Below are 20,110 nucleotides of genomic sequence, written 5' to 3'. Positions count from 1 at the left end.
GTTTGCCCTGCCAGATTTTAGTTTTGATTGTATTTTAGCAGACGACAAGACGAGCAAATTAAATCTTATCAGCGAGTTAAGATGATTTTGTTGTTTGGATTCTGGGTTCTGGATTGATTTGTGAATTATTTGTGAGACAGTTGGTTATTTGTGAATTATTTGTGAGACAGTTGATTATTTGTGAATTATATCCGATGCATTAACACTAGGGATATCTAGGTGCAAGTATAGATACCACACTGACATCAGCCAAGCAATCAGCAACGCGCAATGGCTCGTGTGCTTTGCTGACCTCCATGAACTGCTAAAAGGGTACTAGGGGCATTTGGTATTATTTGATTGATCAAAGTCGTGGTCGGCAAAGCCTAGCCCTCGAAACCATCGAGCACTAGTTAAGCGTATTGTTTTTCCTGTGTCGCAAGCTAAAAGCCGCGTTGTTAATTCCTCTCCAGTTACACGAGGGGTTGTTTTGTTTACTGTTTAGAAGGCGGCTAAGAGAACCATGACCTAACAATGTAGACGAATGTGGTGCATATCGGATCCCGTTGATGTCCATATAAAAAACCTGGCATGATGAACGTCGAGGATGAAGATGTGTATGCCAACACGTCGCCGTCTTATCTCTGTTGTTAAAATATATTTCTGCAATTTGCGACTCTTTTGCCTGTACGCAGGTAGGTAGCTTGTGGTTACCAACGGTTGTTGGCACGGTCCAAATATGCGTGCTTTTGTTTCGCGTCTGGCTGTACGTCACATGGTCTAGAAATTTGGCATTGATTAACAACGAGGATCAAAAAGATTAACGCGTCGACGCCTTATCGTCGTTTGCGTGTGTAGTATTTTTGTTCAAGGAATGTGATGCGCGCGTCCCTTGCCGTGCACACGAGTTGCTTGTTGACACGGTCTAGGTATGCATGCGTGTTTTTTTGTATTTCGTATTTCGTTTCATGTGTGGTTGGATGTCTCGGGAGGCAGGTTTGTGCTTGAGGTATGAATAGAAGAGGAAGAAGGGCAAGATGGATGTAATGTAAATAATACCATCATCTTAGACCTCATCAAAAGTCAGTCGGAACACGATAAGAATAGGGAGCTCTTTGTCTGGTCCATTTGGAAGGGACAAGGACTTGGATGCAAGTGGACGCGTTGCGAAAACGAAAATAAGCTAATCACTGTTGCTTGCTTTGATGACCTTGTTGATGCAAAAGAAGATCAATGTGGGTCGTTGCGGACTTCGCGGACGTGCTCACCTGCATCCCTACTTGACAAGGACCAGACAAGTGGAAACTGTCAATGTGTAATCATATTTCACAAACCCTGCAAAACAAAATTAATCTTGTTTTATAAGTGAAATGGAGAAAAATTTACAGCCACTTAGAGCATCTCCAGCCGCGCCCCCAACAAGGCCCCTCAGGCAACTTTTCGGCCGCCGGCGCCAAAAATCAGCCCCGAGGACCCATTTTTCGCCGGCTCGGGCCGAAATTGGCGCCGACGGACCCAACCCGAACCCAGCGCGTTGGGGGGCGCTCGGGGGCGCCGGGCGAATCGTTTTTGGCGCAAAAGAGCCTTCTCGCTGCTTCGTCGTCCTCATCGCCTCGTTTCCCACGGTGAATCAATGCCAAAGCTGTCGCGCGCTGCCGCGCCGGTCAGCCTCCTCCATTGATGCCTCACGGGCGGCGCAGTGAAGACCGGACGACGCGCGTCCCCTCGCCCGCCACGCGTACGCGCGGCGCCTCCGCCTATATAAGCCGACCCCCAGCACGCTGGTGACACGCACAGAGTCTCCACCGCCGACGCGCCATTTCTCCCCCTTCCTCCCTCTCCTCTTGCCGTCTCCAGATCAAAGCATGGCCGAGCGCTTCCCAGGCGACGGCGCGGCGGCGAACGGCTTCGACCGCCGACACCTTCACGAGGACGAAGCTCGGCTCCTCTTCGAGGCCGAGTACCCGGTCCCGCCGGACATGCGCCAGGGCGTGGAGAATCAGCGCCGGCGGGGTCCCGGTGCCACCACCACCCAGATCGCGCGTATCCGCGCCTCCCTGCCGCGGGCGGCGAGGGAGGGGCCACGCTACGTCCCCGACAGCCCGCTCTGGGAGCCATATTTTCGCCGCCGCCACGCCGAGCAGCTCGAGGCCACCAACGGCGTCGTGCCATCCGGAAGGCTCAACTCCGAGGGGCGGCGCCGATGGTGGGGCGTGCCCGGCCGCACGCTGGAGGCCGTCCTCGAGTACATCGAGGGCGGCAACACGCCGAGGCTGGAGTACCCCGCTCCCCCGTCCTTCTCTCGCCGGCGTGGGAGCTCGTGGACGCCGAGGCGCATGGACCACGGGGCGTCCTCCTTCTCGTCTGGCCGCCCGTCTGGCTCTCCATGCCTCCGCCCCGTCAAGCGGGAGCCCCAGGACACGCCGGTCAGCCGGCGCACCCGCAGCTCCGGCGTCCGCATCGGCGACTCCACCCCCGCCTCTGGCCGCCTCGTCCTCGTCAAGCCCAAGCTGGAGCCCGGCCTCCCCGCGGAGTACGAGGAGATAGCCCGGCGTGGCTTCTCCGACGAGGACGCCCTACAGTGGGCGCGGGACGACTACCTCCGCGACGAGATGGTCCGGCAACGCCGGGCCCTGGAGGAGATAGCCGCCTGCAAACATGGGCGCGAGGACGAGCACGACGTCGTGATCCTCGACAGCGACGACGACGAGGACGCCCCCGGACCGTCCAACCCGCCGCGCCAACCGGGGGAGGGTTGCAGCAGGGACGGCGGCCGAGGCGGAGGCGACGACGACGACGACGACAACGACGACGACGGCGACTACACGCGGTTCTACAGTCTCCTCGGCATGTAGAACTGCAAGGGCGGCGGGCAGCGAGGGAGACGGCGAGGAGCAGCCTAGTAGCGTTTTTTTTCATTTTTGTAAAATATTTTAAATATGAACGAACTTGCTGAAATTTGGTTGAATTTGCGCCATGTTTGTGCCGGAATTTAAATTTTCAAAAAAACATGGGCGCCGCGACCGGGGGCATCACGCCCCCAGCACGCGGTTTAGGACCTCGTGGGGGCCAACGGCTGGAGATGCTGTTATGCATGAATTCTTGAAGGTGCTGCTGGACCTGGATGTGTGCACTGCATGCAAAATGGAACCCATAACATCCAACATGGGCGTGTATACACATGTATGTAAATATATCCCTTGCTGAGTTGCTTGTGGGCTATTTCCTCCGTTTCAAAATAGATGACACAATTTTGTACTAACTTTAGTAGGCGATGAAGAAATGCAAGATGGATCCAAGTAATAATACTGCCGTCCAAGTTGGTCAGAGGTGATAGGACGGGGCAGAGTTGACGCATCCTTGTGCGGGACAAAAAGGACCAGACGTGTGGAAAGAGTCCATGTATAATCTCCCCTCTTTTCTAAAGTGAAAATGGAGAAAAAATTACAGCCACTTATGCATGGATTCTGGAAACTACTGCCGGACCTGGATGTGTGCACAGCATCCAACACGGAACCCGTAGCACATAAAATTGCTTTGCTTGGTTTCAGATGCAAAATAGTAATAATTCTTGACAATTTTGCTGGCTCTAGAGCAACAAGGGGGAAAGAAGTCGACAATGGCCGGAAAGCGACTACACACATATCTTGGGTATCTCCCTCTCTATATATCTTCTCCACGCCTTCCTCTATCCTAATTAATTTTTTTAATATCAGTACAGATACAAGCACTCATATACACGCGCATACACTCACACCTATGAATGCACACACGCATATCCTATCCCTATGAGCACCTTCGAAAGACTGAACCGACATATTATCTGGAAATTTACGAAGTCACCGTAGGCGCCTCGTCATCGACGGGAACGTCTCCTCCCACTAAATACGCATCGTCGGAAATCCTGAAATAAATATAGGAATAAATGCAAGCACCAGGATTTGAACCCTGGTGGTCCGGGGATACCACAGTCCCTCTAACTTTTCAACCACATGTTGGTTCGCTATCCTAATTAAAAATTGGAGCACCACCACACCACTCTTTGCTCCTACGGCTAAGCAAGCACGAAAGCTAAGCATATCAGATCAGGTGGAGCGAGGCAGAGATCCGACCCAGTGCACAAAGGCCGCACACATGCCCCACCTCGCCGCGTCCGCCTTCGCCGTCGCCGGCGGCAGCCGCACTGGGTTCCACCCCACACCTCGCGCGGCTATTTGCATTGATCCCTTGCAATATGGTGCTGGGTTCCAGATTGATTTACGAATTATTTGTGAGACAGTTGGTTATAAACATATCTGATGCATTAACACTAGGGATATCTAGGTGCAAGTATCTCATATTAACACTAGGGATTACTACTCCCTCCGTCCCTAAATATTTGTATTTCTGGCCATTTCAAATGGTTACAACATACGGATGCATGAATTCTGGAAGGTGCTGCTGGACCTCACCTGGATGCTGGATGTGTGCACGGCATCCCACACGGAACCCGTAGCACGTAAAATCGGCTTGTTTTCATATGCAAAACAGTAATTCTTGACAATTTTGCTGGTTCTACAGCAACACACAACAAGGTGGGGTGAAGAAATGGACAATGGCCGGAAAGCGACTCCACACATATCTTTGGTTGGAGATCTCCCTCTCTATATCTTCTCCACGCCCCCCTCTCCCCTAATTAAAAATTGGAGCACCGCCACTCTCTGCTCCTACGGCTAAGCTTAAGCAGATCAGATCAGATCAGATCAGGTGGAGCCAGACAGAGGGAGAGATCCGACCCAGTGCGCAAACACTCCACCACCAGGCCACACACATGCCCCACCTCGCCGCCTCCCCCGCGTCCGCCGCCTTCGCCGTCGCCGTCGCCGGCGGCGGCCGCGCCGGGTTCCGGCCCCCACCCCGCGCGACGACGCGGGCGCGGGCGGCTGCTGCTTCCGGAGCCGCGAGCGCGTACACGGCGATGCCGGCGCAGCCGCAGCCGACGTTCTACGACCTGCTGGGGATCTCGGCGGAGGGGAGCAGCTTCGAGGACGTGCGGGCGGCGTACCGGCGGATGGCGCGCAAGTACCACCCGGACGTGTCCCCCCCGGACGCCGCCAAGGAGCACACGCGCCGCTTCATCCAGGTGCAGGAGGCCTACGAGACGCTCTCCGACCCCAGCCGCCGCACCACCTACGACCGCGCCCTCGCCCGCGGCGTCTGCCGCCTCGCCTTCTCCCCGGCCGCACGGCGCCACGACGCCTCCGCCTTCTACCACCAGGTGCCCACCCACTCTGCCTGTCTCCTCCGTCTCCATATCTCTGTTACTTCCTTCTTCTTTTCCGTGGATGATAATGGATGGAAATTGTCTGCATCACGGTCTGCTCCTCGAATTAATTCCTGACCACGTCTCAATCCATCTGTGGTTTCACCTCGTTGTATTTATCTTATTAATTATAAATCCTTCAAACTGCGCTCTATCTCCATGCAAACTTGTTGGACTCAGAAGGTTTTAAAAACGCTCTTATATTATGGGACGGAGGGAGTAACATTTTAGGCTAATCCTCAATATATTTAACAAGATTCCTCAATAGAATACCTCAATAGCTCTGTGCTAGCCTATTTATTCAGTTAAGACACCTGTAAACTCATAGTTTAGCATATCATTCATGTGGGATCCTAGTTTAACATATCATTCATGTGGGATCCAGCCTGGCTTGAGATGGCTGGCTGGTTAATCCAGGAGTATTCTAGGACTGGGGAAAAAATACTTGATTGGAGATCTACTAGTTTAGATCCCAATATTTGGTGCTTGCCGACTAACCGCTCCATATGCTTGATGTATCACTTTTCAATCACAAACAGACAGAATAAGAAATACAGAAACCCTCCCTTATGCGATCTTATATATGAATATGAATGAATTCAGTGGATGTAGAATATATGCATATGTGGCATGATGATGGCTGGTGTCTGTTCAGATGGATTTAGATAAGTCATTTTCATGCTAATAATTTGGAGAGGAAAAGAAGGAATCGCATGTGTGAGATTTGTTAATTTGGTGTTGTCAGATTTGACAAGAAATCCAAAAAGGATTAATAATTTGGAAAGTGGTGTCCTCCGTGCAAGGTTGAAAATTGCAGGAGTGAGCTATCTTAGGTGATGTCTCTTTTCATATCGCTATTGATGATGTTGAATTAACAATGCCCGTAGCAATTGTCAACCATTGCTTTGTCATGCTCTTTGCGAAGTTCCAACTTGCTGTAGAGTTTCCTCTGTCTCCACACTAACTTCTTTTCTTTGTGAACCATACTACAGGAGCAGGAAGAGAAGTCTGGATGGAGGACGTCCTGGGAAGGCCAAATATCCGAGCTGAAGAAGCGGAGCACGGTGAAGGACGCAGAAGAGAACCTATCCTGGGGAGCTCAGATGCGAAGAAGAAGGGCCGAACAGTCGTGACATCGATCCTCTGACACGCCATACGCACTAGCCATCCGTAGCATCTACTAAACTGTGTATATCTTCGAGTAGCAAAGTTAGAAAGGTTATGATTAAGAAGCATGGTTAGGATCGGACTACAGCAGCACTAGCTCAACGATGTCACAATTTGAGTGGGTTCCAGGCTGCATGTAAACCTCAACGATGTCGCTCCTCCTTGAATCTTTGCCTGATGAAATGTAAATATAATGAGACAGAAGTAATCAAATCTAGCTGTACTACGAACTGACGATTTGACCAGTGGAATTTTCTTGAGGTGATGTGTTGTGTTTTTTGGTGGTTGGAGTTGCAAAGAAAGAAAGCCATACACATGGATATTCTTTCAGTGGTTTCAGATGAAGGGAGTGGTGTGGACTGTGGAGGGACTGATGGTGTTGATTTTTTGTTTGCAGTGCACTATGGGCCACCCGTTAGGCAAAGTCATGTTGGTGATGGCTGATGGATATCCTTCTGGATGTGGCTGTGGTTGATGACCCAACTGGACTTATCTATGGATGGAGTGAAGATGCAGTGTCCTTTCTATGGTTTTAACTGTTCCTGGCGGTTTGACTTTTTATCTGCACACAATTTTTTCAGTTTCTAGAGTCTTTTTTTGTGCAATATATGTCTCTTGAGCATCAAGAAATAGGCCAACCTCTCCACCGTGGAAGAAAAGAAATGGACAACTACTTCAGCTGGCTAGCTAGCACAAAATACATTTTACTCAACAAAAAAGTGGTTCATTTATGCTATTTTTATTTCCTCCATGAGCATTTTTTATTATCTTGTATCGCCGTTTCGCTAACGTCTTCCTATATGTATATGTACGCAATATATGTGTTGAACAGATGCATTCAGATTAACGCGTCGACGTCTTATCGTCGTGTATATGTGCTAACATATTTGTTCAACGAATGTGATGTGTGCTAACATATTTGTTCAACGAATGTGATGTGTGCAAATGGTTAATTCCTTGCTGTGCACACGAGTTGCTTGTGGGTTATCGTTCGTTGACATTGTCTAGCTAGGCATGCATGCCTGATTTTGTATCGTTTCATAGTACTATATGGCTGGATATGTCATTAGGGTTCTTTCGAAAGCAGTTTGACTAGACGAGGAAGAAAATCAGTTGGACGATACTGTCTTCACGGGAACGTGTCGGCTGTTTTGTGCGGTATTGAACACGGCCTCGAAAAGAGTGCATATATTTTGGCTACCGAAAAGCTGGATCTTTTGTCAAGGTAACCGGGGAAGCAGGAACCAGTATGATTCTCAGAGATTCAAAGGATCGGTACTTTTTGCAGTTTATAGATACTTATTCAATTGTAATGACGCAGTGCAGGTGGATATCAAGGCAATCATGGAGGGTCTGTCCATATAGCAATCCAAAGATCGGGCTCCCCCTCGTGATCCAGGGTGACAATGCTGCTGCCATTGCTGCTCTCACAAACGACTCTCTTGACCGCTCTGCGTATGGACATCTGATAACCAAAATCAAGCTTCTCCTGTCCACAAAAGTTTATTCCTATGAAGTTAGAGCAACTCCAGCCGCGCCTCCAACAGGCCCCCAGACGACTTTTTACGTGCCGGCGTCGAAAAAACGTCCCAGTCGCATCCCCAGGACGCCAAAATCCGTCGGCTCGGCCTTTTAGGCCTGGCGATCGCAGGTCGAACCCGGCGCAACCGGGGGGGGGGGGGGGGGCGCTCGGGGGTTTCAGGGCAAGGGAAAACACGCCTGGGCCACACTGTCAGGCGAAAAGTCAAGCCTATCGTCCAGATTCGCCTCCCACCCCCCCGCGCGCTCGGCCACCACCTTGCCGATCCCGGCGCCGCCCACCGCTCACCACCGCTAGATAGGCCATTCCCCGCCGAAAAAGAGAGGAGGTTTCGCCGCGGTAGCCTCCACCACCGCCCGGGCTATTTTTCCGGCGTTCCGACCGCACAGGACAGTGTACCGGCGGGTGTGCGCCCACCACGCCCACAAGGTGTTCGGCGATTTGCCTGCTCGGCAATGGACTCAGACGACGAGGAGGCGCTCGCCGTGCTGCTGGAGGAGGAAGCCGATGCTGACGTCCGTGAAGAGGAACATCTCATGGTCCTCGCCGCCCTCGCTGGCCTGCTCGCTACCAATGAAAAGCCGCGGCGAGGTGGCTCGGCGCCGGGGCGGATGAAAGCAAAGAACCGGCATCGTCTGGAAGGCTATTGCATGCTCTACTCCGACTACTTCGCCGACGCTCTACTGCACGGCGACAAAGTATTTCGGCGCCGTTATCGGATGAGCCGAAAGCTTTTCCTCGGGATTGTGAATTCCATCCGGGAGTTCGACAGCTACTTCAAGTGCAAGAAGGATTGCACCGGCAAACTTGGATTCACCTCAATCCAGAAGTGCACGACAGTGATGAGTATGTTGCATACGGAGCTCCCGGTGATTCACTCAGCGACTATGGGCGCATGGTCGAGTCCACGACCATTGAGTGTTTCTACAAGTTCTGCAGGGCAGTGGTGACAGTGTTTGGACCGCAATACTTGCGAACACCCAATGCGAAAGACACTGCTCGGATCCTAGCACAGAATGCAACAAGAGGATTTTCTGGGATGCTTGGAAGCATCGACTGCATGCATTGGAAATGAAAGAACTGCCCATTTGCTTGGCAGGGGATGTATAAAGGCGCCAAAGGCGGTTGCAGTGTGGTACTTAAGGCGGTGGCCACGCAGGACCTCTGAATTTGGCACTCCTTCTTTGGTATGCTAGGAACTCACAATGACATCAACGTGCTGCAGTGCTCCCCCGTCTTTGCCAAGCTTATTGAAGGTCATTCTCATGAACTTCGAGGTCAATGGGCGGCACTACAACAAAGGGTACTACCTAGCTGATGGCATCTATCCGAGATGGTCTACATTTGTGAAGACTATCTCAAACGCCGTGCCAGGAGGCAAGAAGTCCCACTTTGCCAAGGTTTAGGAGGCTTGCAGGAAGGATGTCGAGCGGGCATTTGGTGTGCTCCAATCTCGATTTGCTGTTGTCCGGTACCTTGCTCAGACCTGGTCGAAAGATCAAATGTGGGAGATCATGACTTGCTATGTCATCTTGCACAATATGATCATTGAGAGCGAGCAGGAAGAGCCAGTGTTTGACACTGAACCATACTACAGGCAGGGTCCTCTTGCCCAAGTTGATCACCATTTACCGGCAACCTGGACTGCCTACCTCAATATGCGTCAGGAGATCCGAGACCCACAGGTGCATCAACAACTGCAGCAGGATCTGGTGAAGCACCTATGGAGGATCAAGGGCGACACCTAGCTCGACGTGTGATGAAATATGAGTTTTTATTTGTTAAACTATATAATTTGTATTGAACTATTTGTTATTTATTGATTTTCTGTGATGAACTATGTGATAAAAAAATTACTTATGTTGAGAATTCACGCCGAACCACGCCGAATACGGGGCGATTCGTGCCGATATCGGGCCTTTTTTCGCCGAAAGTGGACCGAAAAGCGGCCAGAAATGGGTTGATATCGGTGCCTGGGGTGACGGCTGGGTGCCCAACCGCCCCTAGAGCCGATTATACCACCGGCTCGCCCCAGGCGGTGATTTTTTGCCTCCTGGGGGGCCAATGGCTGGAGATGCTCTTAGGTCGTAACCAAAATATAGTAGTTGATAGTCTTTCTAATATCAGTCGGTCTGAAGGTAACACCGCTTGTTAGTTGCGCAAGGTCCTGAACGGTGTTTTAGAGTTTGTATTAGCAAACTGTAACTCTATTCTCTTGGAATGAATTTTTCTTTAGCCTCAAAAAGAAAAAGTCAGTCGGACGATGATAAGACCGACAAGAGTGGATGCATGTTTGTGCGGCTCTATTTCAAAGCGACAAGGACCAGACGTGTGGAAAGAGTTCATGCATATCATTTTTTTCCGAGTGAAATGGAGGAAAATGTACAGCCACTGATGCATGGATTCTGGAAGGTACTGCCGGAGCTGGATGTAGCACAACATCCAACATGGAACTCATATAGCACAAAAAAAAATGCTTGCTTGGTTTCTGATAGAGGAAAACAGAATCCTATGGTACTGCAAACGAGAGCCATGATTTGGTGCCCAGGTGCATCTGCACTTGGGCGTGAACAGTAAATTCAAATAGACTAATTTAAAATTTAAGAAAAAACTGATTTTTTGTCATCCAAGATGTTTGAATGCATGTAAAATTTATGTTGTTTTGGACATTCAAGGAGGTTGCCCCAAAAAACAAATTTTGACTGTGAAAGAAACTTTGAAAAAGAACACTGTTTGAACTTGATTTGTTTTCCTAGCGCTTCTCGAATGTCCAAACACCACGGAAATTTGCACTCGCCTTGTACATCGGAGCATCTTGGATGCCAATAAAGAAGAGAAGCCATGCTCGCATAGATATCCTTTCAGTGTTGATTTTTGTTTGCAGCGTACTATGGGCCACCCGTTAGGCGAGTCATGTTGGTGATGGCTGATGGATATACTCCTGGATGTGGCTGTGGTTGATGACTCACTGGACTTAGCTATGGGTGGAGTGAAGATGCAGTATCCTTTGTATGGTTTAACTGTTTTTGGCGTTTTGACTTTTATCTGCACACAAAGTTATTTCCGTTTGCAGAGTCTTTTTTACGCAATATATGTCTTTTGAGCATCAAGAAATGGGCCGACCTCTCCACCGTGGAAGAAAATAAATGGACAAATACTGTGAGAGAAATAGGCCAATCTCTCCACTGTGGGAGAAAATAAATGGATAACAACTTCAGCTAGCTAGCTAGCTACCACAAAAAAACATGTTTATTCGACGAAAGGTTGTTCTTCTATGCTCAAGTTTATTTCTTGTACGAGTAATTTTTTGATCTTGTTGCTCTTTTGCCAACAGTTTCCATCCATATTTATGCATTGTGCAGTGAGCAATTCTGTTTTCATACAGCCAGGTTTTTATTGGGGTTCATAGCCGCATATATGGAGATTCTGATATTCTCGAAATACAAGGGTAGCTGCCTGCCTGACGGGCAACCCTCAACGCCAACTTTGTTGTGAAGCACGTGAAATGCCATAAGTATCCTTGAGTCAGGACCGTCCACCCTAACCGAAGAATGTTGTGGCTCAAGGACTCAAGGATAGAGAGATGAGGAAGGTTCGTAGCACAAATCAGGAGATCCCTGCTGATGTTGCACTCGATGATACTCCTAACTCCTGTGCAGATTTGGGTGACCTCGATGAGATCTCCGTCGTAAGAGCCAAGAATGCGGCACCAAGAGATGTGCGTGAATTTTTTCTTTGGTTTTCTGTTAATTAATTGAGCAACTTACGTCTTAATTAATGGAGGCACTGAGGGCTTCAGTTTTTTTAAAGATCGATCACACAATAGATGTATCAGCTGCAGAAAACATCGCAGTGCCGTCCAATTTGACGAGGTTGAAAATTCCATAAAGATGAAGTAGACAAGCTTTGTGCTTGATTTTTTTGACAGAGCTTTGTGCTTGACGGCATGGCTCCAAAACTTCTCACATCCGCAAAAAAAAAACTTCTCACATGTGCGTGTGTGTGAGAGAGGGCTAGGTCACACCATCACCATCAACTTGAGATGCAATTCATCTTCGAGTTGTCAAGACACTGATCTCCAGGGTTGTTGTTCTATTTTTAAACATTGAGTACAACAGATGTATATGTGCCAATTTAGCAATAGGTGTGTAAATCACATTGTTTCGTGACTTTTGACTATGTGCCAGTTTAGCAGTAGGGTGATCGTTGATAAATATAGAAGGTGTGTATGACAACTTTATAGCAAATGTCATAGTACACTTGACAAAAAGTGACACAACGTTTCTTTAAATTGTGTTCAATCCCTATAAACGCATTATTACAAAGCGTCACCTTAGTGAGGCGTTGTAGTCCTATGTTAGAAGGGCCTTGGGTAGGATGGACTGTCATAGGCTCGGAGTCATGACGCGACTCCTTGAAACCCTTTCTCTAACTCTCGACCGAGGTCGATCCTACAACGTCTTGAGAGTAGGCTCCTAGATCTCTAGCATCGATCTGAGTCATGATGCGGCTCCTCGGACTCTATCCTAGAGCGTTTTGGGAGCAAAACTCTAAGACCTCTAGTGCCCTCCCCTTAGTTTAGTGATGTGAGTGAACCTGTTACATGCCCATGCCGCCCATTGTGGTGGTATGTAGGAGGTGTAGTACGATAAAATCATGCCCATGAGTCCATGAAAATTAGCCAAAGTTGAAGGTGTCCATAGTTTACGGTGCACCGCTCAGCTCCATCAATGAATGGGCCTTTGGCCAGTTAGGCCTTTTATTTTGCCTTCTCTTGTCACTCATTGTTGCTTGGTTTTTTGTTGTTTGTCTTGGGACTTGTGTTGATTTCCCTGAACTCTCTTGACTTTTGTTGACCATTTTGGGCCTTGTTGACTAGCCACAAACAATTTTTTTGTTTTTTATGTTTTCTATTTTTTGCTTTATTTTTGTACTTGTGTTTATACTTTAAAATATTCTAAATATATATATTACAAAGTATTTGAAAAATGTTGAAAAAATATTTAAAAAATGTTAATTAAGCATTTGGAAAATATTGAATGTTTATAGAATTTTTTTTAATTTTTTTAATCAATTAAAAATTAACAAGTATTTGAGAAATGTTAAATGTGTATTAAAAATGTTGATCATGTATTAAAAATTGATGAAATATTTCTGATCATGTATATAAAAATGTTGAACATGTGTTTGAATAATGTTAATCAAGCGTATGGCAAATGTTAAATGTGTATAGAAAAAATGTTGGCTATGTATTAGAAATTTTTTAATATTTTTATTTGAAAACTGTTACTCAATAATTTTAAAAATGTATTTAAAAATATTTATCATGTACTAAAAAATTTAATCTTGTATATGAAAAATGTAAATCAAGCATTTAAAAATGTTTAAAATGTGTATAGAGAAAATTTGGACAATATATTAAAAAATATGATAAATTTATATTGGAATTCTTTTAAATGTGAATTAGAAAAATGTTGTTGGCATATACAAAAAATGTAGAATGAAAACCAAAAGAAACCAATAAAACCAAAAAAGAAACAAAATAATCTAAATAAAAAAGGAAACTAGAAACCAAAGAAACAAATTCGAAAAGAGTGAAAAAGGATAAAAAAGAGATAAGAAAAAAAAGAAATAGAAAATATCCTGTGAAAACCGTCTCGATTGCCTCAAGAAGGACGCCCCCCCCCCCCCCCCCCCCCCCCCCCCCCAAGCCCCTACTAGCCACGAACACGAAGCGGGCGGAGTGCAGGGCCGGACTTCTCCATGGAGGTAGTGGGACCGATCCCCTTTTTTTCTCTTCCTTTTGTTTTAGAAAAGTGTACTGATGGGCTGGCCCAGTGCTTGCGCGAGGAGCAGCTTCCGTCTAGCTTAATGCGAGACATAGCTTCGCGGTTCTATCGAGCAAACGCACAAGGGTAAGCGCTATGGACCGGGCCGCGGAGGGAGTGCACCCATTTTTTTGTTTCCTCTGTTAGGCACGTACTGTACTGGATTTTCGGGTTATCGTTTTCCCCCACCTGTTCTCCAGTTTGTTCTGGTTCTTTCTTTCGTTTTTCTTTTACCTTATTTTGAAGACATTTGAACATTTTTATATTGTTTTTAAGAATAAAAAATATACATATATATTATATTTAAAATTCGTGCTTATATTTTTTTCAAATCGACAATATTTTTTAGAGTTCACAAACATTTTTGTATAAGCGAATTTTTTTTCATATTAGTGGATATTTTTCTAATTCGTGTTTTAAAACACGAATATTTTTGCAATTTATGAACATTTTTCACTTTCATGCACATTTTTGTAATTTAGTACATCTTTAGACTCTATCGTTTTACTAACTTTCTATTGTACTCCCTTTGTTCCTAAATATTAGTCCTTTTAGAGATTCCAATATGAACTACATACGGAGCAAAATGAGCGAATCTACACTCTAAACTACGTCTATGTACATTCGTACGTAATCCATATTAAAATCTATAAAAAGAGTTATATTTAGGAAAGGAGGGAGCAGTCGATGTTCTTGGGAGAAAACCAGCTAGAAAGTAAAAAATCAAGAGGAAAACAAAAAAGCATGTCTCTATTGCTATAGTGGGTTGTCCTAATTGTTGTTGCATAATTGCTCAACAACTCGTCACAGCGAGCGATGAGCGGGAGACAGACACCCCCTCCCCCCCCCCCCCCCCCCCCCCCCGAGTCGTCGCCCTAGACTCTTTGACGATGACATGAAACGCGCACTACCACCGAAATACGGCTCTCCGCGGAGGAGCGTGCATCATGTGTTGTTGCCCTTCCCAAGACAATATATGAAATAGTCACGCATCATACTTCTGTAACCTAAGCATAGAAGATTCAATTATTGTGTTCCGTAGTATCAGAAAACAGAAATAAGAAGAAAAAGCAAAGAGAAACCCACCAAACTCATGCGGTGGCACACACAAAGACAATAGGTGCGCGGATGACATCACGCCTGGCGCGCGACATCATCATCAGCAACCAAAGAGCAGGTGAGTCGAGGCGTGGGCACGACGCTGAGCCTAGAGGCACGTGGAACTGTGAGGCCGAAGACATCACACATGTCGAGCTCCGACGACGTCATGCCGTCGGGCAGTGCCCAGTTGAACCCATGGGTGAGCTGCGCGACGACGAGCTCCAATGAGTACAAACCTAGCGCCATACCAGGGCATGAGCGGCGGCCAGACCCAAACGGCAGGAACTCAAAGCACCCGCCCTTGAAGTCGACCCCAGCGGCCTCCCCTTCCCCCGCCATGAACCTTGAAGGTCGGAACGCGTCGGCGTCCTTCCACGCGCTGGGGTCACGACCGATGGCAAAGACGTTGATCATGATGCGGGAGCCCCGGGGCACGGAGTATCCGCCGACGACACAATCCTTGGCATTCTCGTGGTTGAGCAATGGGATGGGTGGGTGCAACCGGAGCGTCTCCTTGATGACGCACTTGAGGAAGGGGAGCTTGTCGAGGTCCGACTCGTCCACGTTCCGATCGAGACCCATCGTGTCGGTGAGCTCCTGTTGCAGGCGTCGGAGGTCATCAGGACAGTGCATCATCTCCGCCATTGCCCACTCGATCGCCGACGCCACTGTCTCCGTCCCACCAAACATCACGTCCTGTCGTACATACATACATATATACAAGCACATTTTAGTTTAAAAAACATAGTACGGGTAACAAACTCATTTTAGTTTAAGAAACATAGTAGTAATAAATTCATCTTAATTTCCCTTATGTCATTATTAAAGATTAAAAAAATATTATGTTACTTTTGAATGGTAGATCAACCTTATAATAAGCATTTTAAAGTTTTAAATGCACTCGGTCCATTCCTATGTCATCAATAAATAAACAGTTTTTTCTCATCTAACACAGAAATTCTACACGGCTCTTGATGTCTAGATCTGGGAGCTAAAGTGTTGACTGAAACTTACCTAATTCTTAGAAAAAATCTATTTTTGGCGCATATGGCAGTAAATAAGTGACGGAGGTTTGGATCTACCACGTACCATGATCATGGCCTTGATGTTGTCACGGGTGAGGCGGAGCGTGTTCTGGAGGTCGTCCTCGCCGTCGCCGGCGGCCTCCTTGGTTCTCGCCTCAGGAAGGAACGCGAGCATGTCATCCACCATGTCAGCGTCGACGTCGTCGGGGTTCCTGCCCCTCTTCATGTGCTCGTCGATGATCTTGTCGATGAACTGGTCGAGCGCGGCGCGCGCGGCGCGGAGGCGCACGTTCATCCCGTGCGGGTCCGCCCAGCTGAGCCACGGGATGAAGTCGCCGATGCAGAACTCGACAAAGAGCTTGGAGAACTCCTGGAGGATGGCGATGAACTCTTCCTGCTTCCCGGCGTCGCCGGCGGCTCCGGCGCCGAAGGCGGCGCGGAAGGTGACGTTCTTGGCGAGGTTGAAGATGAGCTCCCCGAGGTTCACGGTCTCGCCGCTCCGCCGGGCCACGGCGCGGACGAGCGCCGCGGACTCGTCGCGCACGGCGAGCCACGTCTCCGGACGGCGCCGGCTGAAGAGCTTCATCACGCACAGCTTGCGCATCTGGCGCCAGAAGGGCCCGTGGTGCGCGAACGCCATGTCGGCGCGGTCGTAGGTGAGGTAGGTGGCGGCGAGGGTAGCCGGCCGGTTCGAGAAGGCAGCGTCCTGCACCTGCAGCACCTCCTGGGCGTACTCCGGCGTCGACACGGCAAAGGCGTGGACCTTGCCGAGGCGGAGGTGGAGAAAGCCGCCGTACTTCTTCGCCAGCGCCGTGAGGCCCCGGTGCGTCAGCTGGTCCATCATTGACATGTTGCCGACGATCGGCAGCGGGTTCGGCCCTGGAGGCAGCGGCGGCGCCCTGCCCCGCCGCCGCCGCCGCTTCAGCACCACAAAGACCACCGAGGCAACGAACAGCCAGCTGAGCGGATCTTGGAGCCATTCCATGGCGATCTTGGTCAAGCTCAAACCCACCATTGCTGGTACTCGAACTAGAAGCTCTAGTTGTTGTTGTTTTCTTCTTGGGGTATTCTACTGTGTGGGTTTTAGACTGGAGTAACGCTTTTCGAGTAGAGACGAGGAGAAAAGTTGAGGGTGCCGGCCTGCCGGGTTTATAACCTTTTTCTTTTCTTTGCGATGGAGGGTTTATATATTGTGGGAGCACTAGGCGAGACGAGTGAGATTTGAGCATCTGCAGCCGGACTTGCATATCCCACCCCGTACGTCCGCGGATGCGCCGGACACATCCGCGGACGGATCCGGACGAGCCCTTATATTTTGCTCTGAAATTCACATATCTCAAATTCGGATTCTTAAATTGATGCAAATTCATGCACGTCGATCATATAAGTTAATGTCGCACGTAAATAATAAATGTTGGTACCGAGCATAGATAATGTTTACATAAAATTTATTTTAAGTGCACAACTCAAACATTAGGTCCTTGGTTTTCATTATGGGTCCACATGTGCCCCACAAGATCATTGAGTAGCTGTATGTGCACCTGGTGATCTCGAAAATTCTGATGCATCTGCAGAAAGTTCATAAGCTGAGTTACATCTTGATCTTTCGGGATTTCAACTTGTTCTCCAGGCAGCGCTTTAAAATCATTGGTTTGGGCTACACCATCACCCTCATCCTCGACAATCATATTGTGTAAAATAACACAACATGTCATTAGCTGCCACAAAGTTTCTGATACCCACATCATTGCACCGCTACGCACAATTCCCCAACGAGTTTGAAGCACACCAAATGCCCTTTGCACATCCTTCCTACCCGCTTCCTGCATTGTTGCAAAGTGGCTTTGTTTATTGCCATGCGCGGATATGGTCTTCACAAACGCCGCCCACTGATGATAGATGCCATCGGCCAGAAAGTATCCCATATTGTACTCTCGGTCGTTGACGGTGTAGTTGCACGACGGTGATTACCCATTGCAAAGCCTCATGAACACTGGAATCGTTGAAGCACGTTGATGTCGTTGTGAGAACCCGACATTCTAAAGAAAGCATGCCAAATCCATAAGTCATGCGATGCCACCGCTTCTAGTATAATGGTGGCCTATTTGGTGTGACCTTGATACATTTCTCGCAAACCTTTGAGGCAGTTCTTCCGTTGTCAATGCATGCAATCAATTGATCCGAGCATTCCTGGAAACCCCCTTGCCTCACCAATAGCCAACAACTTCTCCATGTCCTGCGCATTTGGTTCTCTAAGATACTTAGGTCCAAACACCTCCACCACGGCGCAGGTAAACTTGACAGTAGTCTTCAGGCACGTGCTATCCCCCATCCTTACCATCTCACCAACGGCATCTGCAGCAGTACCTAGTGCAAGCATCCTCAGAGCAGTCATGCACTTCTGCTTGGCAGAGAAAGAGAGTTGTCTGCAGTAGTCCCTTATGAGCTTGAAGTAGTCGTCGTGTGCCTCCACTCCCTCCATAATGGGCAAAAACAATGGTTTCCGCATGCGAAAACAGCGACGAAACCATGGATCATCCGGGAAACTAGGCTTGGGAGCAAAGTAGTCCTTGTGCAGTGGCTTTGCTCCGGACACCCTATCCCGGTTGATCACTCTTCTCCATTTGATTGAGCCCTTGAAGTTGAGAATATGCTCCACTTGCCGGTCCATATCCTCTTGCATGCTCATGAGCATGATAATGTCCACTTCTTCGTCCAAATCCAAGAAATCGAAGAACTCATCTTGAATCATTTGATCAAGCTCCATCGGTCCATACTCCTCGTTCGACGCAACATTGGAATCCATTGTTTTCCCTATTAAAATTACAAAAAATCTGGTCAGACAATGTGTCGAACACATCAAGCACAAGGCGGAACCAGACAGTTGTCAGACGTACTGCGGTTGCATCCGGGCCGGCGACGACGACCCACGCAGCGAAGGACGGGACAGAGGACTGCTCTACACGAGCTGGCGACACAAAGGCTAGGAACGGCCGCGGAGCTGCAAGACGGAGGGCCCGGAGGAGGAAGAAGAGAGGAGAGAGGAAATGGATTCGGCAGGTCTGGGTGGTGGACTTGGTGCAACTTGCGGTGGGGTCAGGCTGTTGGGTCCGACGTGGCGGGCGTGCCTGCTACTTGTGAGCTGCGTTGGGATTTCCTCGAAGAGGAGAGGATGATGTAGTACATTAGAGATAAATATTTCCCTCAATTAAGAACCAAGGTTATCAATCCAGTAGGAGAACCACACAACACCTTGTTAGCAGTACCTACACACAAAATAACAAATACTTACACACAACGCAAACAAGGGGTTGTCAATCCCTTGGCCGTTAGTTGCAAGGATCAAATCTCGTAATGATAGATAGATAAACAAAAACATGAAATAAAATAACGGTAAATAAATTGCAGCAATGTATTTTTGGATTTTATATATGAGAAAGATAGACCCAGGGACTATAGTTTTCACTAGAGGCTTCTCTCTCGAACAAAAAGCATACGGTGGGTAAACAAATTACTGTTGGGCAATTGATGGAAAAGCGAATAGTGATGACAATATCCAAGGCAATGATCATGTATATAGGTATCACGTTCGAGACAAGTAGACCGACTCCTGCCTGCATATACTACTATTACTTCATGCATCAACCGCTATCCAGCATGCATCTAGAATCTTAAGTTCACAAAGAACGGAGTAACGGTGTCTACTATGCAACTTTATTCTTGTAGACTCTTGTTGGGCCTCCAAGCGCAGAGTTTTGTAGGACAGTAACAATTTTCCCTCAAGTGGATGACCTAAGGTTTATCAATCCGTGGAAGGCGTAGGATGAAGATGGTCTCTGATACGTCTCCAACGTATCTATAATTTATGAAGTATTCATGCTATTATTTTACCATTCTTGGATGTTTTACAATCATTTTATAGCAACTTTATATCATTTTTTGGGACTAACCTATTGACCCAGTGCCTAGTGCCAGTTGCTGTTTTTTTTCTTGTTTCTTACATCGCAGGAAATCAATATCAAACGGAGTCCAAACACTGCGACCAGAAGACATCCAGTGAGCCAGAGAAGCACCTAGGGGGTGCCCCGAGGGGGGCACAACCCACCAGGGCGCGCCCGGGGGCCCCGGCGCGCCCAGGTGGGTTGTGCCCACCTCGGTGGCCTCCCGC

The 20,110-nt window shown here is 48.1% G+C and overlaps 3 protein-coding genes across 3 annotated transcripts; 1 reads left to right on the top strand and 2 right to left on the bottom strand.

Moving 5' to 3' along the window:
- Positions 1-4,544: 4,544 nt before the first annotated feature.
- Positions 4,545-6,661, top strand: LOC109737076 (chaperone protein dnaJ 20, chloroplastic). Its single transcript, XM_020296298.4, has 2 exons — positions 4,545-5,236; positions 6,274-6,661. The coding sequence occupies exons 1-2, from the start codon at positions 4,790-4,792 to the stop codon at positions 6,412-6,414; spliced, it is 588 nt and encodes a 195-aa protein (XP_020151887.1). The 5' UTR covers positions 4,545-4,789; the 3' UTR covers positions 6,415-6,661.
- An 8,132-nt stretch (positions 6,662-14,793) lies between these two features.
- On the bottom strand, positions 14,794-17,067 carry LOC109737080 (cytochrome P450 84A1-like). The gene is made up of 2 exons (XM_020296301.2): positions 16,007-17,067; positions 14,794-15,613 (listed from the first exon to the last, which is right to left on the bottom strand). Exons 1-2 carry the CDS (start codon positions 16,955-16,957, stop codon positions 14,951-14,953), a joined length of 1,614 nt encoding a protein of 537 aa, XP_020151890.1. The 5' UTR covers positions 16,958-17,067; the 3' UTR covers positions 14,794-14,950.
- Positions 17,068-18,100: 1,033 nt separating this feature from the next.
- LOC109737079 (uncharacterized) lies at positions 18,101-18,709 on the bottom strand. Its single transcript, XM_020296300.1, has one exon. The coding sequence runs from the start codon at positions 18,707-18,709 to the stop codon at positions 18,101-18,103; it is 609 nt and encodes a 202-aa protein (XP_020151889.1).
- Between the last annotated feature and the right edge of the window lie 1,401 nt (positions 18,710-20,110).

The sequence above is a fragment of the Aegilops tauschii genome, chromosome 3, assembly GCF_002575655.3.
Source record: "Aegilops tauschii subsp. strangulata cultivar AL8/78 chromosome 3, Aet v6.0, whole genome shotgun sequence".
Lineage (NCBI taxonomy): Eukaryota > Viridiplantae > Streptophyta > Magnoliopsida > Poales > Poaceae > Aegilops > Aegilops tauschii.
This window is presented reverse-complemented; position numbering and strand designations above follow the sequence as displayed.

Coding starts and splice junctions, on each gene's coding strand:
- LOC109737079 (XM_020296300.1), bottom strand. CDS start 18,709: ATGGAGCTTGATCAAATGATTCAAGATGAGTTCTTCGATTTCTTGGAT.
- LOC109737080 (XM_020296301.2), bottom strand. CDS start 16,957: ATGGTGGGTTTGAGCTTGACCAAGATCGCCATGGAATGGCTCCAAGAT. Junction 15,614..16,006: donor ACATCAAGGCCATGATCATG/GTACGTGGTAGA, acceptor TATGTACGACAG/GACGTGATGTTTGGTGGGAC.
- LOC109737076 (XM_020296298.4), top strand. CDS start 4,790: ATGCCCCACCTCGCCGCCTCCCCCGCGTCCGCCGCCTTCGCCGTCGCC. Junction 5,237..6,273: donor CCTCCGCCTTCTACCACCAG/GTGCCCACCCAC, acceptor ACCATACTACAG/GAGCAGGAAGAGAAGTCTGG.